At 52.4% G+C, this 19,828-nt stretch overlaps 2 protein-coding genes across 5 annotated transcripts in view; one reads left to right on the forward strand and one right to left on the reverse strand.

The window, feature by feature from the left end:
* Window positions 1-375: 375 nt before the first annotated feature.
* On the reverse strand, window positions 376-15,799 carry PRICKLE4 (prickle planar cell polarity protein 4). Of its 3 annotated transcripts, none has more exons than XM_034767339.1 (8): window positions 15,383-15,799; window positions 6,669-6,837; window positions 4,731-4,838; window positions 3,809-3,937; window positions 3,440-3,643; window positions 2,806-3,092; window positions 2,207-2,457; window positions 376-1,697 (listed from the first exon to the last, which is right to left on the reverse strand). In XM_034767339.1, exons 2-8 carry the CDS (start codon window positions 6,819-6,821, stop codon window positions 1,150-1,152), a joined length of 1,680 nt encoding a protein of 559 aa, XP_034623230.1. In that variant the 5' UTR covers window positions 6,822-6,837; window positions 15,383-15,799; the 3' UTR covers window positions 376-1,149. The 3 variants fall into 3 exon arrangements, with proteins under 3 accessions (XP_034623230.1, XP_034623229.1, XP_034623231.1); XM_034767338.1 differs by having other exon boundaries at window positions 6,669-6,848; XM_034767340.1 differs by having other exon boundaries at window positions 2,207-2,527; window positions 2,806-2,992; window positions 6,669-6,848; window positions 15,383-15,792.
* A 3,632-nt stretch (window positions 15,800-19,431) lies between these two features.
* The window catches only part of FRS3 (fibroblast growth factor receptor substrate 3), a 15,699-nt gene continuing 15,302 nt past the window's right edge, over window positions 19,432-19,828 (forward strand). For both annotated transcript variants that reach the window (XM_034767341.1, XM_034767342.1), the window contains exon 1: window positions 19,432-19,560. The gene's annotated coding sequence lies outside the window, so the exon portion shown is untranslated. The remainder of the gene's footprint in view (window positions 19,561-19,828) is intronic.

Raw genomic sequence — 19,828 nt, forward strand, 5'->3', positions numbered from 1 at the left:
CGGCTTTCGGCGGCACGCAGGCAGGAGGTTCGGCTGGTAACGCAGATTCGGCGGCGTGCCTGTGGGAGGTCCGCCGGTCCCGCGCCTTTGGCGTACCCGCTGCCGAATTGCCGCCACAGCCACGGGACCGGCGGACCTCCCGCAGGCACGCCGCCAAAGGCAGCCTGACTGCCGCCCTCACGGTGACCGGCAGGCCACCCCCCGCGGCTTGCCGCCCCAGGCACACGCTTGCTGCACTGGTGCCTGGAGCCGCCCCTGCTGGATGCCCTGTAATGCACTGAGGCCCTTTCCTTCTTCCTCGTGCAGGAAGCAGTCAGGCAGGTGGCAGAGCATGTCCCACCCGGGACCTGCTTCTCTTATCCACACACCAGCCCCTTTCAGGTCTGTGTTGAGCTTTATTGGTGAAGCTTAGGAACTGATCTCTGGAATCCCCCGGCACATTCACAGTCTGCCCTTCTCCACCCCCGCCCTGGGGGTGTTTCGCTGCTTACAGTTTGGTTCTGGGATTTCAAAACCCTCCTTCTCTCTCCAAAGTCCAGTCATCCTCCTTCAGAGCTTTCACTGCGGGTGAGAAAGCTGCACTCGACCCTGAGCTGAAGGATCCGGTGTCCATCTTTGATCGGTCCCGGTGGGCTGGCAAAAGGGGCCAGGCCACCCCCAGTCTGAACGAGATTCTCAGCACAGAGGTCCTGAGAGCAAAAGTTCCCCTTTGGCGGAGCAGCCAAACTCTGCCGCCTATGTCCTGCCCCTCTGAGCTCTCCAGTGCTTGCGAAAACCTACGATGGGGCAGTGGAAAGATTTGGATTGTAGGCAGCCTTGCTGTGTAAACAACCCCGCCCTGAGTTTCACAGTACAAGGGGCTCTGGAAAACAAACAGAGCTGGCTGGTTTGTCTTTTCCCATGTCTGGGTGTGAGGTAAGAGAGGGGATGTCTGTGTCCCCTAAGGGCTGTCTGCCTTCCCCTCCCCGGCTTGCTGTACTTGTTCTTCATCATGGGGCTACTTCTCGTCCCCTGGCTTGTCTGCTGGGGGGGACCCTCTGGTTAAATACACTTGGCTAAGTAACAAGTTCTTCCTCCCGCCGTCCACCCCCTTTCTGTCCTTTCCATGCTGCCTGGGGAGCCCTTGCTCTTTGCCCAGCCTTCCCCCTGCTAGGAAATGCTGCAGTGTTTGCGGCTTCCTCGCAGCCTAGCCAAGTGCTTGCTCCTTCCTGCCGCCCTCCCAAGGCCACTCCGTTCCCTGCCAGGGAGGGCCGGCTCAGCCTTCGGGATCGGTTTCCCAAAGAAGAAGCCCTCCTGCTCCGAGTCTGAGTCCGAGGAGGAAGAGCAGGTCGGGCACCAGGAATCTTCTTCCTCCATGACGTCCGGTGGGCGGGCGTCCGTGAGCGATGGGCCCGGGCTCTGTCGTGCAGCCATACTGGGGTCGGTGGATGAACCAATTCTAAAGTGCAGGGCTCCACCGCCTGGCTGAGGCCTGAGCCTCCCAGGGAGCTGGTCGCCCAAGGCCCCAGGTCCATTCAGACCCAGTTCACTGGGCAGGGTGGTGGAGGATCGTTCCTGCCCCGGGGGAGCGGCAGCTGCTTGTGCCAGCGCACTGGGACAGGGAGTTCCCTTACTCCTCTCCTTAAATGCTGTCCCGTGGCCATCCTGGCTTCTGAATGCGGGGCGCGTGGAGGCTTGATCAGGGGAGTCCTCCATCTCTGAAAGAGGGGAGAAGATGAAATAAAAGGATCTGAATGTGCCTCTCACCACCATGCCCCCCACCCCTGCTTGATGACAACTGACGTACAATGCTGGAGCCCAAGCCGAGTTCTGCCTTGACATGTACATGGAAGCCGATGGAGCTGCATAAATCAGGGCAGAATTTTCCCCACCCTATGTCTTACCCTGTGGTATCAGCTGTTGGCCATTGCTGGAGATGTTCCCGAGGTCCGACAGGCTGGTCTGTCGTGGTAGAGCTTATGGGCCTGATTCTGATCCTGCTGATCATGCAACCTCCCAGTGACTTCACTGATGTGAGCAAGAGGAGAATGATCCTACACTCAAGCCAGCCCTGACACTATGTGCTGGCAGGAGGACATGCCCTGGCCTCTAGCTGCTAAGGGAAAATTCTGTGGATTCCCTGTCCTGGCATTTCGGGATCAAAGTTCTCCTTGCCCCTAATTTCCCCCCCTCCCCGCTTTTGAAAGGGGATCGCATGTGACTGTACCCTCCGCCTCTGCCCTCTGTTGACAGGAATCGCCACCCATTGTTGGAGCCGGAGGGGCATTCCTGCCGCCCTCGCTGCTGGCCCTGGAGACGGGCGTCGAGTCGGGAGACGGAGCCGAGACGAAGGCGGAGTCGGACGAGTCCGAGGCTGTGGAGGACGCCGCTGCCTTCTCCAAGCTGCAGGCCTCGGAGCAGTAGAGGAGGCTGCGATGGGCCGTGACCGGCTGTCCTAGCAGCGGTTTCTGGCAGAGGCTGCAGCAGAAGCAAGAGGCCCGGGCATGCCAGTGCCGGCCTTGGTGAGTGGCCTGCTCGCTGTCGACACCTGAGGCACAGCACAGTGAGCGACAGCCCACACAGAGCCATTAGAAGGATAGGAGGCTTTTGCTCAAGGTGGTGCCCGTCCTCTCCCAGTGAGGCCTCAGCTGGGCCATCCCAGGCCCATTGCCTCCCATTCATTCTAATCCCTCCGCCCTGGAACTCTGGCTGCTCTGAGCCGCCCGCAGAACCCTTCAGCCTACTCTGCACCCCCCCACACACACCCCCCCGATGCCTGGTGTGATCTCCGAGCTCAGAGCTATGAACGGTTTGCCTGCTACCTACCGATGAGCTCGCCGCAGGCCTGGCAGAGCTCCGCGTAGAGGCTCTCGAAGCAGCTGCAGCAGCAGGGTCTGCCGCCCTTCATGACATACCTCTGCCCCCCAAGAGGCAGGTCGCACTCCAGGCAGCAGAAGTGCTCCATGTGCCAGCGCCTGCCCTCGGCCTCTGTGCACTCGTCTGTGAAGATCAGCTGGCGAGAGAAGGCACAAGGGAGACCTCAGCTGGACACCAAAGGTGGAGATGGAGCCCTGAAGCTGGTAGCATTTGGATCTGGGTTGTAACCCCTCCTCCTGCAAATTTTGGGGGATTTGAGCTTATTTCTGATGCTAAAATGGGGATGATCAAACTTCATGCTTCAGGGCATAAGTGGGTTGTTGCAAGGGTCAGGTAGGAACCCCCACTGCCTCTGTACACACCATGGACAGCATTGTACAACTGGGCATCTTCAGCTTTCTCTGAGCGTCATTGGCTGGAGCCAGGATGCAGGAGTAGATGGACCAATGGGCTGGTGCAGTATGGCGGGGACACCGGACTAAATGGAGCCGAGGCCTAGCGTGGCATAGCAGTTCCGGTGACTTCGAAGTGGGACACAGTCACACTCAGCCCCCGGTGCCTGCGCAGTTGCTTGTGTGCCTACCTGATCGCATGTGGCGCAGCGTGGCCGGAAGAACTCCGCGTGGTGTCGGCCGCAGTAGAGCTTCCCGTCCTGGTGGAAGTAGATCAGGTCAACCAGAGGCTGGTGGCACGAGTGGCAGACAAAGCAGGAGGGATGCCAGCAGGACCGGTCCCCCAGCCTGGATGCAAAAACCCCCAGGTCCCCTGTGTTCAACCTCCTGCCGCACTGCAAGGCAAATGGATATCATCAGCCCTGAGAATCGTCCCGGGACCTGTGAGCTGGCCAGTCAAAGGGGAAAGGGGCATAGCTGCGGGTGCTGATGGGCCCCAGGCTACAGCCTGGCATGTCCTGGAAACAAAGGAGGTTGGAATGGGCATGGCAACGTCTTACCTTTTCACAAAGGTGGGCAGAGGGCACAAGGCATGCAAATCCCTGCCCCAGTGACTCCTGCCTGCGACGGGCACTGAATGCTTGCAGTTGTCTCCTCTCCTCCTCCCCAAGGCCAGGGCAGTACCTGTCCTGGAAAGGAACCAGAAGATGGCATCACAGCAGCAGGAGCATTGGGGGTTTCACCCCTGCAACCCGGTGCTCAAATGTGGAAGAAGTGCTTGGATGCTGTGGCGATGGGCATCGCATTGGAGCGTAGGCACAAGTGCTAGGAGTTTGGTTGGAGTCGGGAGCCCATGTGACCGAGCAAAAAATAACAATTTTTAAAAAGCCAAAAGGCTGGCTGGCCAATCAGGAGTGGAGGAACTAAGCCAAGCGGCACAGCAGTTGGGAAGTTTGGGGGCCAGAGTGATGACATGCTCCCCTGTCCCTCGAACCAGCCCTGGTTGGAGAGGTCACAGCTTTGGCTGCCATGGGCACGTGCCCACATTGCAGAGCCAATGCAGAATTTGGCATCACTGGCTTCTGCTCAAGAGAGCCAGGACTGCGAAGAGCAGGGGCAGCAGCAGGCCAGGGATAAGAGGCATTGGCAGAGCAGAATATGGGGGAGCACAGAACTGGAATACTGGGGAATATGGGGGAGCACAGAACTGGAATACTGGGGGGCGGGGGGGAGAGGCTGCAAAGCAGGATTGAGAAGCATCAAAGTTGTCTTTGGAGTGGGAGGACAGAAGTAATGGGTTGCTCCAGGACAGGATGGAGGTGCATAGGATGATAAGGGGGAGGGAGTTCAGGCTGGAGTAGCAGAGGGTGGCAAAGCCTATGGGGTGTGGAAGAACGAGATTGGCTCATGCTGCAGAGTGATGGATGCACGAGCCATAGCCAGCACAAACAATCCCCATGGGAAAGTCACGGCCCATCTTACATTGCAGTCCTGCGGGGGCAGCTGCTGAAGGAGAGATTTGATGCGGAGCTGGCTCCTGGTGGCAGCAGGCACCCTGTCCGCTGAGGGAACCTCGAAGCACGAAGATACCTGGGGAATTCACACAGGAGAGACGTGAAAAGATTTCCAGGGTGTTAATACTGACAAATCAAGGATTAATAATTCGTCAATAATTGATCCCCAATAATCGATACAAATGTTAACGGTGATGATCCGTTTAGTGAGAGGGGCTCTCTCGAGTCCGGATTAGCTCAATAACCAGCCTTGGATAGATCAGCTCCGAGTGGACACATTGATTTAACAGTTAGTAAAGACAGCACAAACCCAGCGAGGCCGACAGTTACCAACAGCTGCAGACGGTTGCTGATAACCTGCATCCACTCTGCAGATGCTTGTACTTCCCCTATGATTTCTTAGGCTAATTATACCCTTACCTCATATTGTTTATCATTCCAATCCTTCTCTATTTCCCTCTTTTGGTGTATATGTCTACTTAGGTTCTTTTCTAAGTTCCCTGTCCCCTTGTCCTTTCCAGCTGCCTCAACCAGATCTGATTAGAGATCGTTCGTTTGTTCCTTTTTTGGTAGGAACGTTGTGTTCTACTGTCTGAACACATTTTGTGGTTACTGTTCCTACGCTATCTGCTGCAGCAGTTTTCTAAAGCAACGGTTCTTAACCTGGGGTACGCAGAGGTCTTCCAGGGGATACAGCAACTAATCTAGATACTTGCCTCATTTTACAACAGGCTACATAAAAAGCACTAGCGAACTCAGTACAAACTAAAATTTCATACAATGACTTGTTTATGCTGCTCTCTATGCTGTGCCCTGAAATGTAAGTACAATATTTACATTCCAATTGATTGATTTTATAATGATATGGTAAAAATGAGACTGTCGGCAATGTTTCAGTACTAGTGTGTTTAGCCACCTTTGTCTGGTTTTGTAAGCAAGTAGTTTTTAAGTGAGGTGAAACTTGGGGGTAGGCAAGACAAATCAGACTCCTGAAAAGGCACCACAGTCGTCTGGAGCGGTTGAGAGCCACTGGTCTAAAGTTATTGCTTAGTTTAAAAAAAAAAAAAAATTAGCTTAGCTGCAAAGCAGCATGGGACTCGTGCTCCTAAGCAAGCCTGAGGTTCATTCTTTGGCCTGCTTTAAGTGGCAACAAGGCTATTAGAGCTCCATTGCTGGGTTAATCTCTCACAGGTGAAAGGAGAATGCAGATCTGGGCCTGCCGTGGACCTGAGCTGGGTCCCAGATAAAGGGAGTTGGATTGTCTCAGGCTGTGTCTGGAAGTTTTGTTTCTTTCATGTTAGCGGCCTGCTTGCTGGAGAAACCCGGGCCTGAAATAAACGCCTTGGCAGGGCTGTCGGAGAGCAGTTGGCATAGTCCCCATCAGCACTATCCCCCACCTTGTATTTGCAGGTGCCCACTGTCGCAAGCCCCTAAAGAAGCCCAGCGAGACTGCACCCCACTAACATAGCCCTAGCCGTGCTCTGTCGGGATCTGGGGGGTCACTCCAGGGAAGCCAATCGAGCGACGCCGTGAGGCAATGGGAGGTTTAAACAGGACCAATCGCAGCCCTCTCCCCTCTTGCCCGCCGCTGGGCGTGAGCCACGTAGGGCTTGCACAGGAATAGAATGGGGGGGGGCACAGTAGTGGCAGAGCTGATTGTGGGGTAAGTGACATGATAGCTCCCAGATGCAGTGACAACAGCGTCCCAGCGGGGACAGGAGGTGGGCGCAACAGAGAAGGGACATGCTTCATTGAGGGAGGCACAGCAAAGGTGGCCTCCTCAGCATGTGCAGTAGCCCATGCTCAGATTCTAGGGGCAAGTCTCAGCCCCCGATACCATCTCGCAGGACACGGGTCAGAGGAAAAGCAGTAGCTACGGCTGGGCCGAAGAAGGAATCCTGCCTACCTCTGCTGGGGCAGCGTCTGCTGCGCGTTCCAGGTACTCTTCCAGGGCGCAGCCGGAGTCACTGTCCGAAGAGGAGGTGGGTGTGAGGCCAGTGAGTGTCCCACTGCAGGGAAGTTTGTCTCTCCGAGGCCATGTAGGGCTCGGCAGGGACATCAGCAGGAAGCGAGAACTGAAACAAAACTAAAGTGAGAGGGGATAGGACTGTTAATGGGGCAGGCTGGTGCCTCTGCGTGTGCTGCTTGGAGGGCTTTCAGGTGGGATCTGAAGTCTTGTTATGGTGCCTCTATTCAGACCAGGCCCAACTGGTCAAACAAAACCGATTTGGAACCAGAACTCTTGTGGGGTCTACATGGGACATTTACCTACATGGTGCCTGGATTCTTTTCCCATACAGAACCTATATAGTGCCTGGTAGCATTGCAGAATTGGTCTGGTGCCTTGACCCATACAGAACACTTGAGTGGCTATGTAGAACCTGTATAATGTGTGCTTAGTGATGTACGTTTACTGCCTTACAGAACTGATATGGAGCTTACTGTATATACATATGGCATCAAAAGAAAGCACAGGACCTTCCGTCTTTACTGGGGGGGATGAGCAGTTCCACCCCAGAGGTAGCTGCATTTCAGTAGCAGGCAAAGCAATGCGTTGGCATACTTAACTTCACATGTCTCAAGAGCCTTTAGTGAAAGGCAAAAAAGAAACGGGAGTTTTTCAGCTGAAGGAAGGATTATTCAGAGAGACCTTGGAAAGTTAGCTGGAGATAACAGGAACTCTCTGGCTCAACTAATGACCCTGGAAGGGCGCATGTTGCTTTGAAAAGCAGGGGGGCCTGGATTCCATGCAGAGCCATGGCTGGAAGGAATTAAAAGGCAGCTGTGACAGTCAGACAGACCCTGAGAGAGGCCCCTGAGGTGGGAGGGAACCTGAATTGGATTTCTGTACCCAGCTGGAATGGACTCTGGCTCTGTGGTGCGTATAGGCCAGGTAGGGGAGAGTTCCCCAGCTGGTGAGAGCCCTATGCTCCCATAGTTATCCCATGATTTAGCATCCTGTCACTCCGTGCAGCAGCAGGAAGCAGCTTTAATCTGTCTATTCCAGTTCAGTGGAAAACAATTATTTTTCCCTGTGAGCCCCCCACAGATCTGTTATTAATCATCCTTCCCTCTAGCCCAAGCAGCCACCTCACCCAGCGGACACCGGGCACCTCTCCTGGCTAATGGTTACACTGTGGAAACCAATCCCATCCCCCCCTGCGTCTCTGTTCCACCGCTGGCTTCCTTCCGCACTTCCGTTTCCAAAACAAAGCCAAGATGTCAATGCGATGGCTTGTTCAACTCCTGCAGTTCCTTGGATGCCTTCCCAGAGGCCGACGCTCTGCGGCTGGCTTTCCTGTCCTAGCGCTGAGCAGAGAGAAACCCGGGAGACCGGGGCTGACACTGAGGAAGAGCAGAGGTGGTGGGTTTGCAGAGCCATGACTGATCAGCAGCTCTGCCCGGGGGAACGAGCAGAGGAATTTACGAGCCATATGACACAGATTGCAGCACATGGGGGTTGTAAGGCGTTCCTTGATCCACGCTGCATCAAGCCAGTCACACCACTGGGTGAGAGTCCAGAGCTGGACAGACAAAGGGAGCTGCTGTGAGAAGTCTCACCGGCATCAGTTCATTCATCAGGCCCAAGTCAGAGAAGGCGTCTAAGCTGCTGTAACTTATGCTTTGTGTCAGGGACCATCTTAACTCCCTTTACTTGGCTAATAGACCGGAGTCACACTGTAACTTTCAAAGCCAGCACACTCTGCTCCCAACTCCAGTGAACTCGAGTTGCACATATGTACCTCTGCAGCACCCCACAATCCCAACGCGTTCTCCATGTGCACCCCTCTGCATTGGGCAGACCCGTCTATACTCCCGACGTATACCCCTCTCCAGCATGCACACGTCTCTGTGCTCCCAGGACATTTCCAACAAGCTATCCAATAAACAGTCAACCCGTGGAACTTGTTGCTAGGGGATGTTGTGAAGGCCGGAATGATAACGGCGTTCAAAAAAGAATTAGCTAAGTTCATGGAGGATCGGTCCATCAGTGGCTATTAGTCAAGGTGACCAGGGATGCAATCCCATGCTCTGGGTGTCCTTAGCCTCTGACTGCCAGAGGCTGGGAGTGGACAACAGGGAATGGATCCCTCGATGATGGTCTGTTCTGATCATTCTCTTTGAAGCACCTGGCATTGGCCATTGTTGGACAACAGAATACTGGGCTAAATGGGCCATTGGTATGACCCAGTATGGCTGTTCTTATCTTGTTCTCTATCCCCTTCTGCAACATCCCTTTGGCATCTGTCTTGTGACCAATGTGTACCAATGCCATTTCAGCCTGCCCCTTTGCTACACTATCCCACAACCCCAGGTGCAACACACTCCCTTCCGCAATACAGATGCTACTCCAACATACATCGCACTCCAATGTGTGTGTCTGCAACATGCTCCCCTACCCTGTCTCCCACATCCCAGGATAACCTGCACCTTTCTAAGGCACAGAAATATCATCTGCAAGGTAGGATCAGTCTTACAGAAGGCATGTGAAATAGATCTCCCCACCCCTCTGTTGTGACTCCATTCAGAAGAGCCTGGAATTCTGAGCGCTCCATGTGTGCCTAGGGTCAGGAAAGTAACTTTAGAACAGAGCGAGCATTGTACGGAGATCTCAAGGGGTGCACTGGGGCTTTTAAATCCAGTCATCGGTGCAGCTTTTTGGAATTCTTGGTTTTAATGAGTTAACGGCTCTTTTTCTGAGTCTCATCCACACGCCTCTCCAGGCCTGAGACCGCTCCTCCGAGGTAATTAGCACAGGGAGCTCAGGTTTCTCTGTTGGGTGCCTGGGTCAATAATTAACTTAGCAGATTGGCCGATTAACAGGAGGAAAAAACAAAAAGGACTGATTGCTTGTTCCCAGCACCCAGCCCAGGAAGGGAGCAGCAAGTGGCAGGCTCTAGAATTCACTGCAAACTTGGAGGAGGGAAGGGAGATCTGTGGTTCCGCCAGAGAGACCACAATTACCGCTGGGGAAAAAAGAGGGAAAAGATACAAACTTGCCTGACCAATCTATGCATTTTGTCGACCAAATGGCACCCCCGACTGGCTGGGCTGGCGTCTCTACGTGATGGCACTGGTGTTGCAATGCCAGCAAGGGAGAGCTTTGCACTTCAGAGCTCCATCTCCGGTGCATGAGCCTCAGAGGACAGAAGCCTTTCCCTGGGCTGGGATTGAGGAGATCTGGACTCTATTCCTGCCACTGACCTGCTGCGTGACCTTGGGCAAACCACTTTGGCCCAGATTTTCTGTTCAGCATTGCAACACCTAGCCTGGCCCCTAGGTGCCATGCTGCCTAGTGGTCTCAGCCCTCGGTGCCCAAGCTCCCCATACAATGTATGGGGAGAATAGGTAGGGGGACTCCCTTGAGGGCTCTGGGAAGCAGGATGGACCCCAAGCTCACCAGCGGCACTAGGGCCTTTTTTGGTGGTGGTACGGTGGCCAGTGGCTGCTTTTTGGGGTTTTTTTGCATCTTGGCGGTGGCAGCCCTAGGGCAGAATTAGGCACCTAAGCAAGGGATCCTCAGAAGCCCACAAGCTGAGTGGGGAGCTGCCTATGGTAGCCAGAAGTGAAATGCTGGGGAGAGGAGCGGGATTTGGAAGCCTAAATGGCTAACTTGGTGCCCCGAGCTGTTGGACCAGAGATTGGTGCCTCCTTCCACTCGGCTCACACTCAGTACCTCTCCTATTTGTCCTTCTTTCCCTCTGCCACCAACTCTCTTTTGCATGTGCTGTCCTACCGGTGGCCTGCATCCAGTACTTCCATTGTGGCTGTGGGGTCTGACAGGTAGCACGTCGTAGGTGGGTTCAGTGCACACCTAGAGGATCAAGCCCCCCAGCAAGATAGGAATTCCCTTGCCTGGTTTGAAGTTGCCGTGTTTGACTAACACGGCTACCCCTCTGATACTTGCCTGGTTTGAGAATCCTGCTTCAGGACTTCCAGGGGTCCAAATGGCTGGTTTGCTGCAGGGCAGCGTCAGCGCTTTGTGAATGCTGTCCAGCAGGGGTTTAGGGGATTTGGGCACCTACGGGGTTAGGCGATAGCTGAGCGGCAGTTTTGAAAATGTTAAGGGCACCTAAATACCTAGAGCAGAGATACTCAGACTGCGGCTCGGGAGCTGCAAGTGGCTCTTTAATGTGTCTCCTGCGGCTCTCTGCAGCATGTGATATTAAAACGTGTGATTTTAATTATTAACCAGTCAGGATGCTTTTACTATGTTCTTAACCAATTATAGAATACTTGGTCAGTCATTTTGCTGTGAGACTAATATATATGCATGTGTATAGCTAATAAATGAAACCCTGAATTCACACGACTGTGGCTCTTTTGGGTAATGATGATCACTAATTTAGCTCCTGAACCACCAAGGTCTTGAGTCTCCCTGGCCTAGAGGATCAGGGCCATCCTCTGTGCTTCTGTTTTCCTATTTGTAAAATGGTGATAATGCTTCCTTTTTCACACGTTTTGTCTGTCTTGTCTAGAAGCTTTGCACAGGGTCTGTGCCTTACTATGTTTCTTTACAGTGTTTAGCACAACGGGGCTTGATCTTGATTGGGTCCTCTAGGTGCTTCTGAAACACAAATAACAATTCCGTAGAGTTTCAGGAACAGCTTTTCTCCTTGATTTCCAACCAGGGCCTTCCAGATAGCAAACTCCCCAGGCTCTGCACCCTGGCCACCATGATCCAGATCAGGGGTGAAGGTAACATAAGAGGAGCTGGCATTGACGCTGCCTGGGCAGTACAGACCTCGGACTTCAGGGCTGGCAGGATGGGACCTTCCATCAGAGCGGTAAATGGTGCTTAGAGAGGAATAACCGGGTGGTATCCCTGGCTGGAGTAAGGCGGTCAGGGAGGGTTAGGCTGGAGATTAATCCAGCCCCTGGAGTCCTACCCTGTGTTTGGGTTTTATGTGACTAATCAATCTGGCCAGCTGCCAGCTGAGTTGTGAACAATTCCCCACAATTAGCAGGGAATGACAATAACTAGCACCTCCCTAGGCGGAGCCGGGCAGCTCCCACAGGTTCATCTCCTTTGTTTCTTTTCAGCTCCTTCCCCCTCCTTAGTTTGTTGGCTCAGTCCTTCCTTCCCCAGGTCCTTGGCTCTCTCCTGTCCTGTCCCCTACCCGCTCTGAAGGCAGCCCCATTAATCACTGGCCTTGGTGCTTGCTCATCCATGCGAAAGAGGATTTAATGACCTTGTCCGGCTCACTCCTCTGGTGCAAGGTCGTTCTCTTTGCTGGCAGGCTTATTCCTTTGCAGACTAGATTAGCCATGAACTTGAGGTGCTGGGCGGCTCATGGGATCCCTTGGGAGAGTACCTTGTTGTCTCCACACACACTCCTCACGGGGCTTTTCAACAGTGAGGTCCCCAATTCAGAGCTGCTGTGAGTAGGTGCAGCTCCACCGTTGAGTTTCTCCTGCTTACACCAGGCCTGAATTTGCCCTTAGTGCTTGGAACCCAAAATGGTGAGGACGGCCTCCTAAGGTCTGTTCCTGGCTCTGACCTGCTGTGTGACCCTGGGAACTTCCCCCTTTGGAGTCTGTTTTCCTAGCTGTAAAATGGGCACAACAATAGTTACATGAACCTTTGTGAAGTGCTTTGAGATCCTCAGATGAAAGGCAGTAACTGAATGTGAAATTGTATCTTGCTTTCCTACATTAGCTCCCCATGGGCCACGAATGCTACCTTCCATCTCTCTTATGCCAAGACCATAACGTTAACTTTCAAGTCACGCTCAATGTAACCTACTCCTTCCTTGGTTCCAAATGCAGTTTAAGACTAAAGTGATAAGGATTTACCTTCGTCTTTCATCACTCTCTTTCTGTGCACACCATAATCTTAGGGCCCTTCAATTCCAGTTTTTATGTGATTTAATTTTTCCTGGGCATTTATCAATGTTTGTTATCACAAGAACAAAAACAGGTGAAAATCAGTGCAAAAATATTAATTTTTTCTGGGTAAATATTTGGGTTTATTTTGGTGTATGGAAAGACAGGGGGAAAAGTATCCAGTAGATTCATGTTTTGAATTCTATTCATCAATGTGGTTTGTTGCAGAACTAAACCAGAACTCAAAACACAATGCCACCTCTGAGTTTACGAAAACAATAGCTCTCTAATCCCCAAATAAAACTTTGCATTTGGATAAACAGTTTATGTTGTAGACTTAGAACTAATAACCTATAAATATTTACATTTAATAATTGGGCCACACCATTTCCAGCGCATACTGTACACTCAACTTCATCCTTTTCTCCTGTTTTTTAAAACCTTTCGAATACTTCCTTGTGTTCTGAAATGTATTCTGATACAGATTTTCATTTTCTTCCCATTTTAGTGTGTGTCAGATCTTAAAACCGTTATCTGCTAACAGCTTGAACTGTGTACGTGGTGGACATGAGATTTGTCAGTATGTTCAGATGCACACGCACTTCAGAGCTTGTGTGCATGCCTGTTTGTTTATTGTGTGTATCTTCCAGACCATGGGTGGGAAAACTTTTTGGCCTGAGGGCCACATCTGGGTGGGGAAATTGCATGCAGGGCCATGAATGTTGGGCTGGGGCAGGGGGTTGAGGTGCGGGAGGGAGTGTGGGGGGTGGGAGGGGGTGCAGTGTGCAGGAAGGGGCTCAGGGCAGGGGGTTGGGGCGCAGGAGGAGTATGGGGTGTAGAAGGGTGCCTCAGGAGATTGGGGTGTGGGGTGTAGGAGGGGTTCAGCTTACCTGGAGTGGCTCCGGAGTGGGAGTGGCAGTGGCACACAGCAGGGCTAAGTCGGGTCCCTGCCACGGTTCCCTGTTCCTGACCAATGGGAGCTGCAGGGGCGGTGCCTGGAGCCAAGGGCAGTACACGGAGTCCTCTGCCCCCCGCTTCCCTCAGGGGCCGCAGGGACGTGTGCCAGCCGCTTCCAGCAGCGGCGCGGGGCCCACAGTGCCACGAGGGTGGCAATCTCACAGGCCAGATCCAAAGCCCTGACAGGCCGGATTCGGCCCGTGGGCCATAGTTTGCCTATCCCGTTCTAGACTAATACATAACCTTATTTCAACAGGCAACTTTGCATATACACACAGACTAATCCTAATGTACTATCATAACACATAGATTTCATGCCCTGTATGGTATTTTCCTAATAAAACAAGTTGTTTTTTATATATTTGAATGATACAAAAGTAGAGTGAAAATCAGAAAAAGATGAATAATACTTTTTGTAAAACCCGGGAATTATTCGGTAAAAATCGGTTTAAACTGAAAACGACGGGGCTTACATATACTGGATTCTCACTACAGCCCGCATTTTCAGACATGTCCACTCATTTTGGGCTGCCCAACATGAGGCATCTGGGGTCTGATTTGCTGAAGTGCTAAGCAGGAGCTGCAGTTACTGGCACGCTGGGAATCAGACCATTGGTGTCTCAAGCTGGGTACCCAAAATCTCAGGCCACTTCTGAATATACAGATTTATACTCACTTTTCACTATTTACTGTAACCTGCCTACTATACTAAAAGCCCTAGGGGAGATACCTGTGATTCATTATAACAAGAGGTTGGGTAGTAGCTGTGCTGAGCAATCTGCAGATACATCCCTCTTTTTTCTTTTCTTTTCTAAACTGAGTTGAGTGCGGGTGAAAGAATCCAGGTTGGCAGCCCCGAATCCATAGCAACGTGCAAGCAGGTGTCAGCTGATGCTGGTCAGAAAAATGGGAATGAAACTTTTTTTTTAAATCAGCATTTGCTGTTTCATCAAAATGTTCCATGGACGGGGAACGATTTCGACTAAGTTTCGACACATCCCTGCTTTCTCACCTGGCTTCTCGGCAACCTGCCTCGGGGAACCTAGGCTGTGACTATGGGGCAGCCCACGGGGTGGACTGTCTTGGGCTCAGGATCTTTCAAGATCTGCATTCCACGAGGTGGTCGGGATTGGAAGAAGGACCCCCAGGCTCCAAGACAACCCACCAGGTAGACTTGAGCCAGGCCTCACTTCCCTTTGGTGGAATATTTCAAAATTTGTAGTTTTCATTCCCAATGAAAGCAAATGTTCAAAATACCAAAATCCCTGCAAGATGGAACGGCCTTGTCCGACCCAGTGCTATTCCTCTCACACCCAGGGCTATATTTTCCTTCCTGCCTAGGCACCTAGATGAAGGGGGAGCTATTTTAAGCACTCAGCGCCCAGTGATGCCCTCTCCCGGCTGTGACAATTACAGCCAGATTTGCCCACCGGTCTGGGCTCTTTTGAAAATAGAGTAGTGCCTACATCAGAGCTGAGCTCTTTGCACATACATAGACCTGGCCCCCATTGTGGGCACTGAACTCTGTTGAATATCTGGCCCCTGTTGTTTCACCACCTATTGGGGAGCAGGGAGGGGGGTGTTTTGTCCACCCCTGCCCGTTCTGTGCTCGGCCTGCCTGCTGGCAAGGGGGTATAATCAGTGCCAGTCGCAGTGGTGTTTCCTGTCCCACTCAGAAACAGGCAGAGGGGTGAGCTGGAAGTGAAAAAGTTCTGTTTGGTTCAGTGGCTCTCAGTCCCCCTCTGTACAAATTGTCCCAGCACCACTAAGCATGCCACCCCTAAAGGACCTGCCTGCCGGGAATCACAGCAGCACCGTCCGCAACAGTTCACATACCTGCCGCTTCCTGGGGTCCCCTCCTTCCAGCGCCGGAGCGCAGATCTGCTTCGCCCAGACGCCAAGAGGTTTGTATTCCTGTCCCTTTCCCGTCGCACCCCAACTAGGGTGACCAGAAAACAAGGGTGAAAAATCGGGACACTTTTTTTTCCCCTAGGGCGGGGGAGGATAGTTGCTTATACAAGACAAAGCCCCATAACACGGGGATGGCTGGTCACCCAGTTCTCCACCTGCTTCAAAGGGCCGCAGGCAGAGGGAGAATGGCTGGAAAGGTTGCGCAGCAAAGCGAAAGGAAAACACCCAGGCTACACCAGGGAGATTTTTTTTTTTTTTTAAATCTGCCTGCCCAGGAACCTGGCTCGGTGTCAGCTGGGGTCCTAATTACGGGGCTTTTTAGCTTAAACCTACAGAGGTAGCCAATGGCAGCGAGCCGGGAGGGAAACGAGCAGAGGAGGCGAGAGGAGACTGTTGTTAACCCTGCAGGGGAAAGAACTGGGCGCTCCTCTGCTGCTCACATCTCTCTATCTTCTGCTTCCCTCCATCTGTTGCCCAGTTCCCCCCGCTTCACTGGTGTGTAACTTTTCCTCTCTGTGATGATTATTATGCTACACAGATCGCAAACTCTTTTGAGGCTTCAGGAAAGAAGGTCAAGATAATTATCCCCTTTTGGGGGATGGGGAAACTGAGGCACGGAGCAGAGACTCCTTCCTTAAAAATCATTTCTGCTATGATGCCTAAAATAATGACATGAACAATGGTTAGGCAGCTGGAGAGCCCTCGCTGCTGTTAATCACATTTATCATAATTGTCTCACTGATACCTTGGGTTCCCCTCTGTTTGCTGTATTACCTGTTGTCTCATCTTTACATTGGAAGGTCTTTGGGGGCATAGATTGGCTTTGTGTTATTGGTTTGTACTGCACCTAGCAGAAGGGCTGGGGGCTCTAAGAACTACTGCATCACAAATAACTCAAATGATGCTGCTGACTGTGAAGTGACTTGCCCAGGGTCACGCAGCCAGTCAGTAGCAGAGGCGGGAAGAGATCTCCCGAGTGTTCCCTATATGTGTCATCACATCTGTTCACTCCTGTTCTATAGCATTTTATTTCCTTTGCTGTCCACCTGTCAAAAACAACAACAAAAAGGGACCTATGCCAGTCTCTAGGTGTGTATCAAAGAATACTACCCCTCTCAATTCACACAGGATGGCTTTCTAAAAGGAGCTCCAATCCCCAGGCACATTCAGCTAGACCAGAGTCCTAAAGGGAACTATTCTACCAACTTGTACTCAGTGAAAGTTAATCTACTGTGTTTGGGTTTGGTGTCAGCTTTATCTTGACTGCTTGCTGTTATGGACTTTGTCCCGTTGAGCTGCTGGGCCTTTCTTGACTTTCTCTGTGTATTTTCCGCACAATTTGTACAATTGCTGCCTCCTCTACATTCTCCTTGTCCATTCACTCACTGTCATTTCTGTCTATTCACACAGAAAAGGAAGCATTTCAATCACACCTAAGCTCCCATCTACAAGACCAGACATTACAACACAACCATAGCGCGAAAAATTCTGCCTCGCTAGACAGAACCAGTCTGTGTTCTAAGCACGTTAAGGGAACTGTGCTACAACCCTGAAGATATAATCATTTAGTCACAACCCTTTCACAGCGCTGTGCTGTTTGTTATTATTTGTACTCCAGAAGAGCCTGGAGGCTCCAAGTGCAACCGGGCCCCTGTTGGTAAATGCTGTACAAAACACAAAAGGCAGTTCCTGCCTATAGCATTGTTACAGGCTAATAGACAAAACAGAAATAGCTAGCAGGCAACAGAGAGTCCTGTGGCACCTTTAAGAATAACAGATGTAAGTAATTGGTCAGATGTACAGACCTGGTAAGTAATGCCTTCCTACTGTCCCTCTCACAAAGCAGCCCCCTACCATCCCTGTAGTATGTCTTGAACCATATTAGCTGCTTTGCAGATTTATTATGCCCTACTCTGAAGACTCATGTAGCACATATGCCTTCAGACGGCCCTCTCTGCGGGGGTGAATGTCACTGGGGGATCAGAAGCATGCCAACTACAGGCAATTTCCATCACTGCTGTTGCCAGCAGAAGTCTCACATTAGTTCCCCTGACTGGTGTGGACAAGGATATTTTGTCTGAGTCATGTTCAAAACCTGTTTAAAACATAAACCCACATGATCTCTCAGAGGTCAGGATTAAATTCTTTTCTGTTACACCTGTTGACTGCAGAAGAGCATTTAACTCTCAAGTTATAGAATAGGTTGGCTAGAACAATCACAGAATATCAGGGTTGGAAGGGACCTTAGGAGATCATCTAGTCCAACCCCTTGCTCAAAGCAGGACCAATCCCCACTTAAATCATCCCACAGATTTTTGCCCCATATCCCTAAATGGCTCACTCAAGGATTGAGCTCACAACCCTAGGTTTAGCAGGCCAATGCTCAAACCACTGAGCTATCCCCCCCCCCAACCCTGACAAAACCCCATGTCAATCATATTCAATGATAGTTCAATCATGAACTATCCCTGTCCATAAGTCAGGGAAAACATGTTAAGCCCACCTTTAATTAGTTGTCATTAGCATTATTAATTATGATTATTATTTGTATCCCATGCATTCAGACTGCATGCAACAGGAATTCTATTCTGAGAGGTTATGGGGATATTGTGGGCAGGTACAGGGCAACAATTGGCTGGCGTGTGTACATTTGCTACTTTAGTTGAATCAGGGAATATTGTACTTGGCAGATAATTGGCTGGGGAGAAGACATAGTGCCCTGGGAAATCTGTTGTGTGTGTCTGTCTGTCCATGTGCAATCTTTCCACCAAAAAAATGGAAAAAGCACTTTTTTGAATATTGGGCCAAAGTAATGGACCAGGTGTGGGCACTTTGCCACTACAGGGAACACCGTACCAAATTAGGATTTAACACATGGCATCACCTTGCATTTCTACAGCATCTTTCATCACACAGGAGCCCCCAGTATTTTACAAACCACACAATTCAGAGATCACTATATATCCATGGAAAATACAGCCACTTCTGATAACTGTTTAATAGCAGACAACAATACTACACAGCAGTTTAGTACAGGAAGTGAAGAATATTGTAAACATATAATTAATATTATCTAATCCGTAGGCATTTACCATGGTATGTGGGGATGAGCTATTATTAATATTAATTATTCTTTTATGTTAATATTGCAACATTACTGGCAGCTACTGGAGTGTGTAGGTATTTGAAAGCTATAAACAGGATATATGGCGAGGAAAAACAGGGACACACCTTTTAACTGCATCTAAATCCATGGGGATAAAGGGAGGTTTTTGACTGGTAGTATAGTTTGCTAGATGAAAGGGATGATCCGTCTGAAATGGGCGTGGGTGGTGTGGGGTTAGTGTGCGCGGAGTACTGGCTGTTTTGTGTATACGGCGTGGGAGTGCACATGGGGTTTTGTCTGTGTTGGGGGAGCCGGCGTGTGAGCTGTATGTACATTGTTGTGGCATGAGCTGGGTGTGCTGGGGGTGGGGTGGGGTTTGTACACTGCACTGTCCCTTCCTCCAGCTGCTTTCTCTCTTTAGGTGCAAACATTTTTAACTCAGCATCAGCTCCCCTCCTTTTCCCCCCAAATACCCCAGCTCCCCCCCTTCCATGGCCCCCAGAGCCCCCGCCCCCCCCCCCCCTCTCCCCCCCCCGGCCCCCCCCCTTTCCCCTGTCCCAGAGACCCTCCCTTGCCCCCTGAGCCCCAAGTCCCCTCACTCTGCCCAGTCCCAGAGCTCCCACACGCAGAAGCCCTATGTCCCCCCCCCCGCAGCTAAGCTCCTCCCCCTGCTCACTCCAAGGTCCCGCCCCCTCCCCGCCTCCCTTCGGAGCCCCGCCCCCCGCCAGAGGACCGGAGCCACGTGTCCCCAGCGCCCCCTAGCGGCCGCATCGCCTCCCGCTCGGGTCCTCCCAGCGAGAGACGCTCTAGGCTACAGCTGCCGGACTCGCTGCTCCCGGCGGCTCCGAGTCCGGGCCCGGCCCCGGCCCGAGCTGGGGTGGGGGGAGGGAGGCGGCGCTGGCGGGTCCCGGAGCCCGAACGGGGGCCCTACGGCGCCGGCCGGCGGGGCGGGCCCGGCCCTCAGCGCCCGCACGGCAGAGGCCGGGCAGCGCCGCAGGTACAGAGACCCCGCCCCGGCCCCCCCGCACTGCCTCTGCCCCCTCCCGGGGACCCCTCCCGGCCCCCCTGCTCACTCCGCCCCGCCCCCCGGGGCCCCTCCCCACTGCCCCCCCGGGCCCGCCCCGGCCGGCACCTTCCCCCAGGGGCCCCCCTAGCACCCCCTATGGGACCGCTCCTGCCCCTGCTCCCCTGGCACCGTCACCCCCCGTCCCTCCTGCACTGACCCCCCAGCACCTTCTGCACTGACCCCCTGTTATCCCCTCCCC

The sequence above is a fragment of the Trachemys scripta genome, chromosome 4 (assembly GCF_013100865.1).
Source record: "Trachemys scripta elegans isolate TJP31775 chromosome 4, CAS_Tse_1.0, whole genome shotgun sequence".
Taxonomy (NCBI): domain Eukaryota; kingdom Metazoa; phylum Chordata; order Testudines; family Emydidae; genus Trachemys; species Trachemys scripta.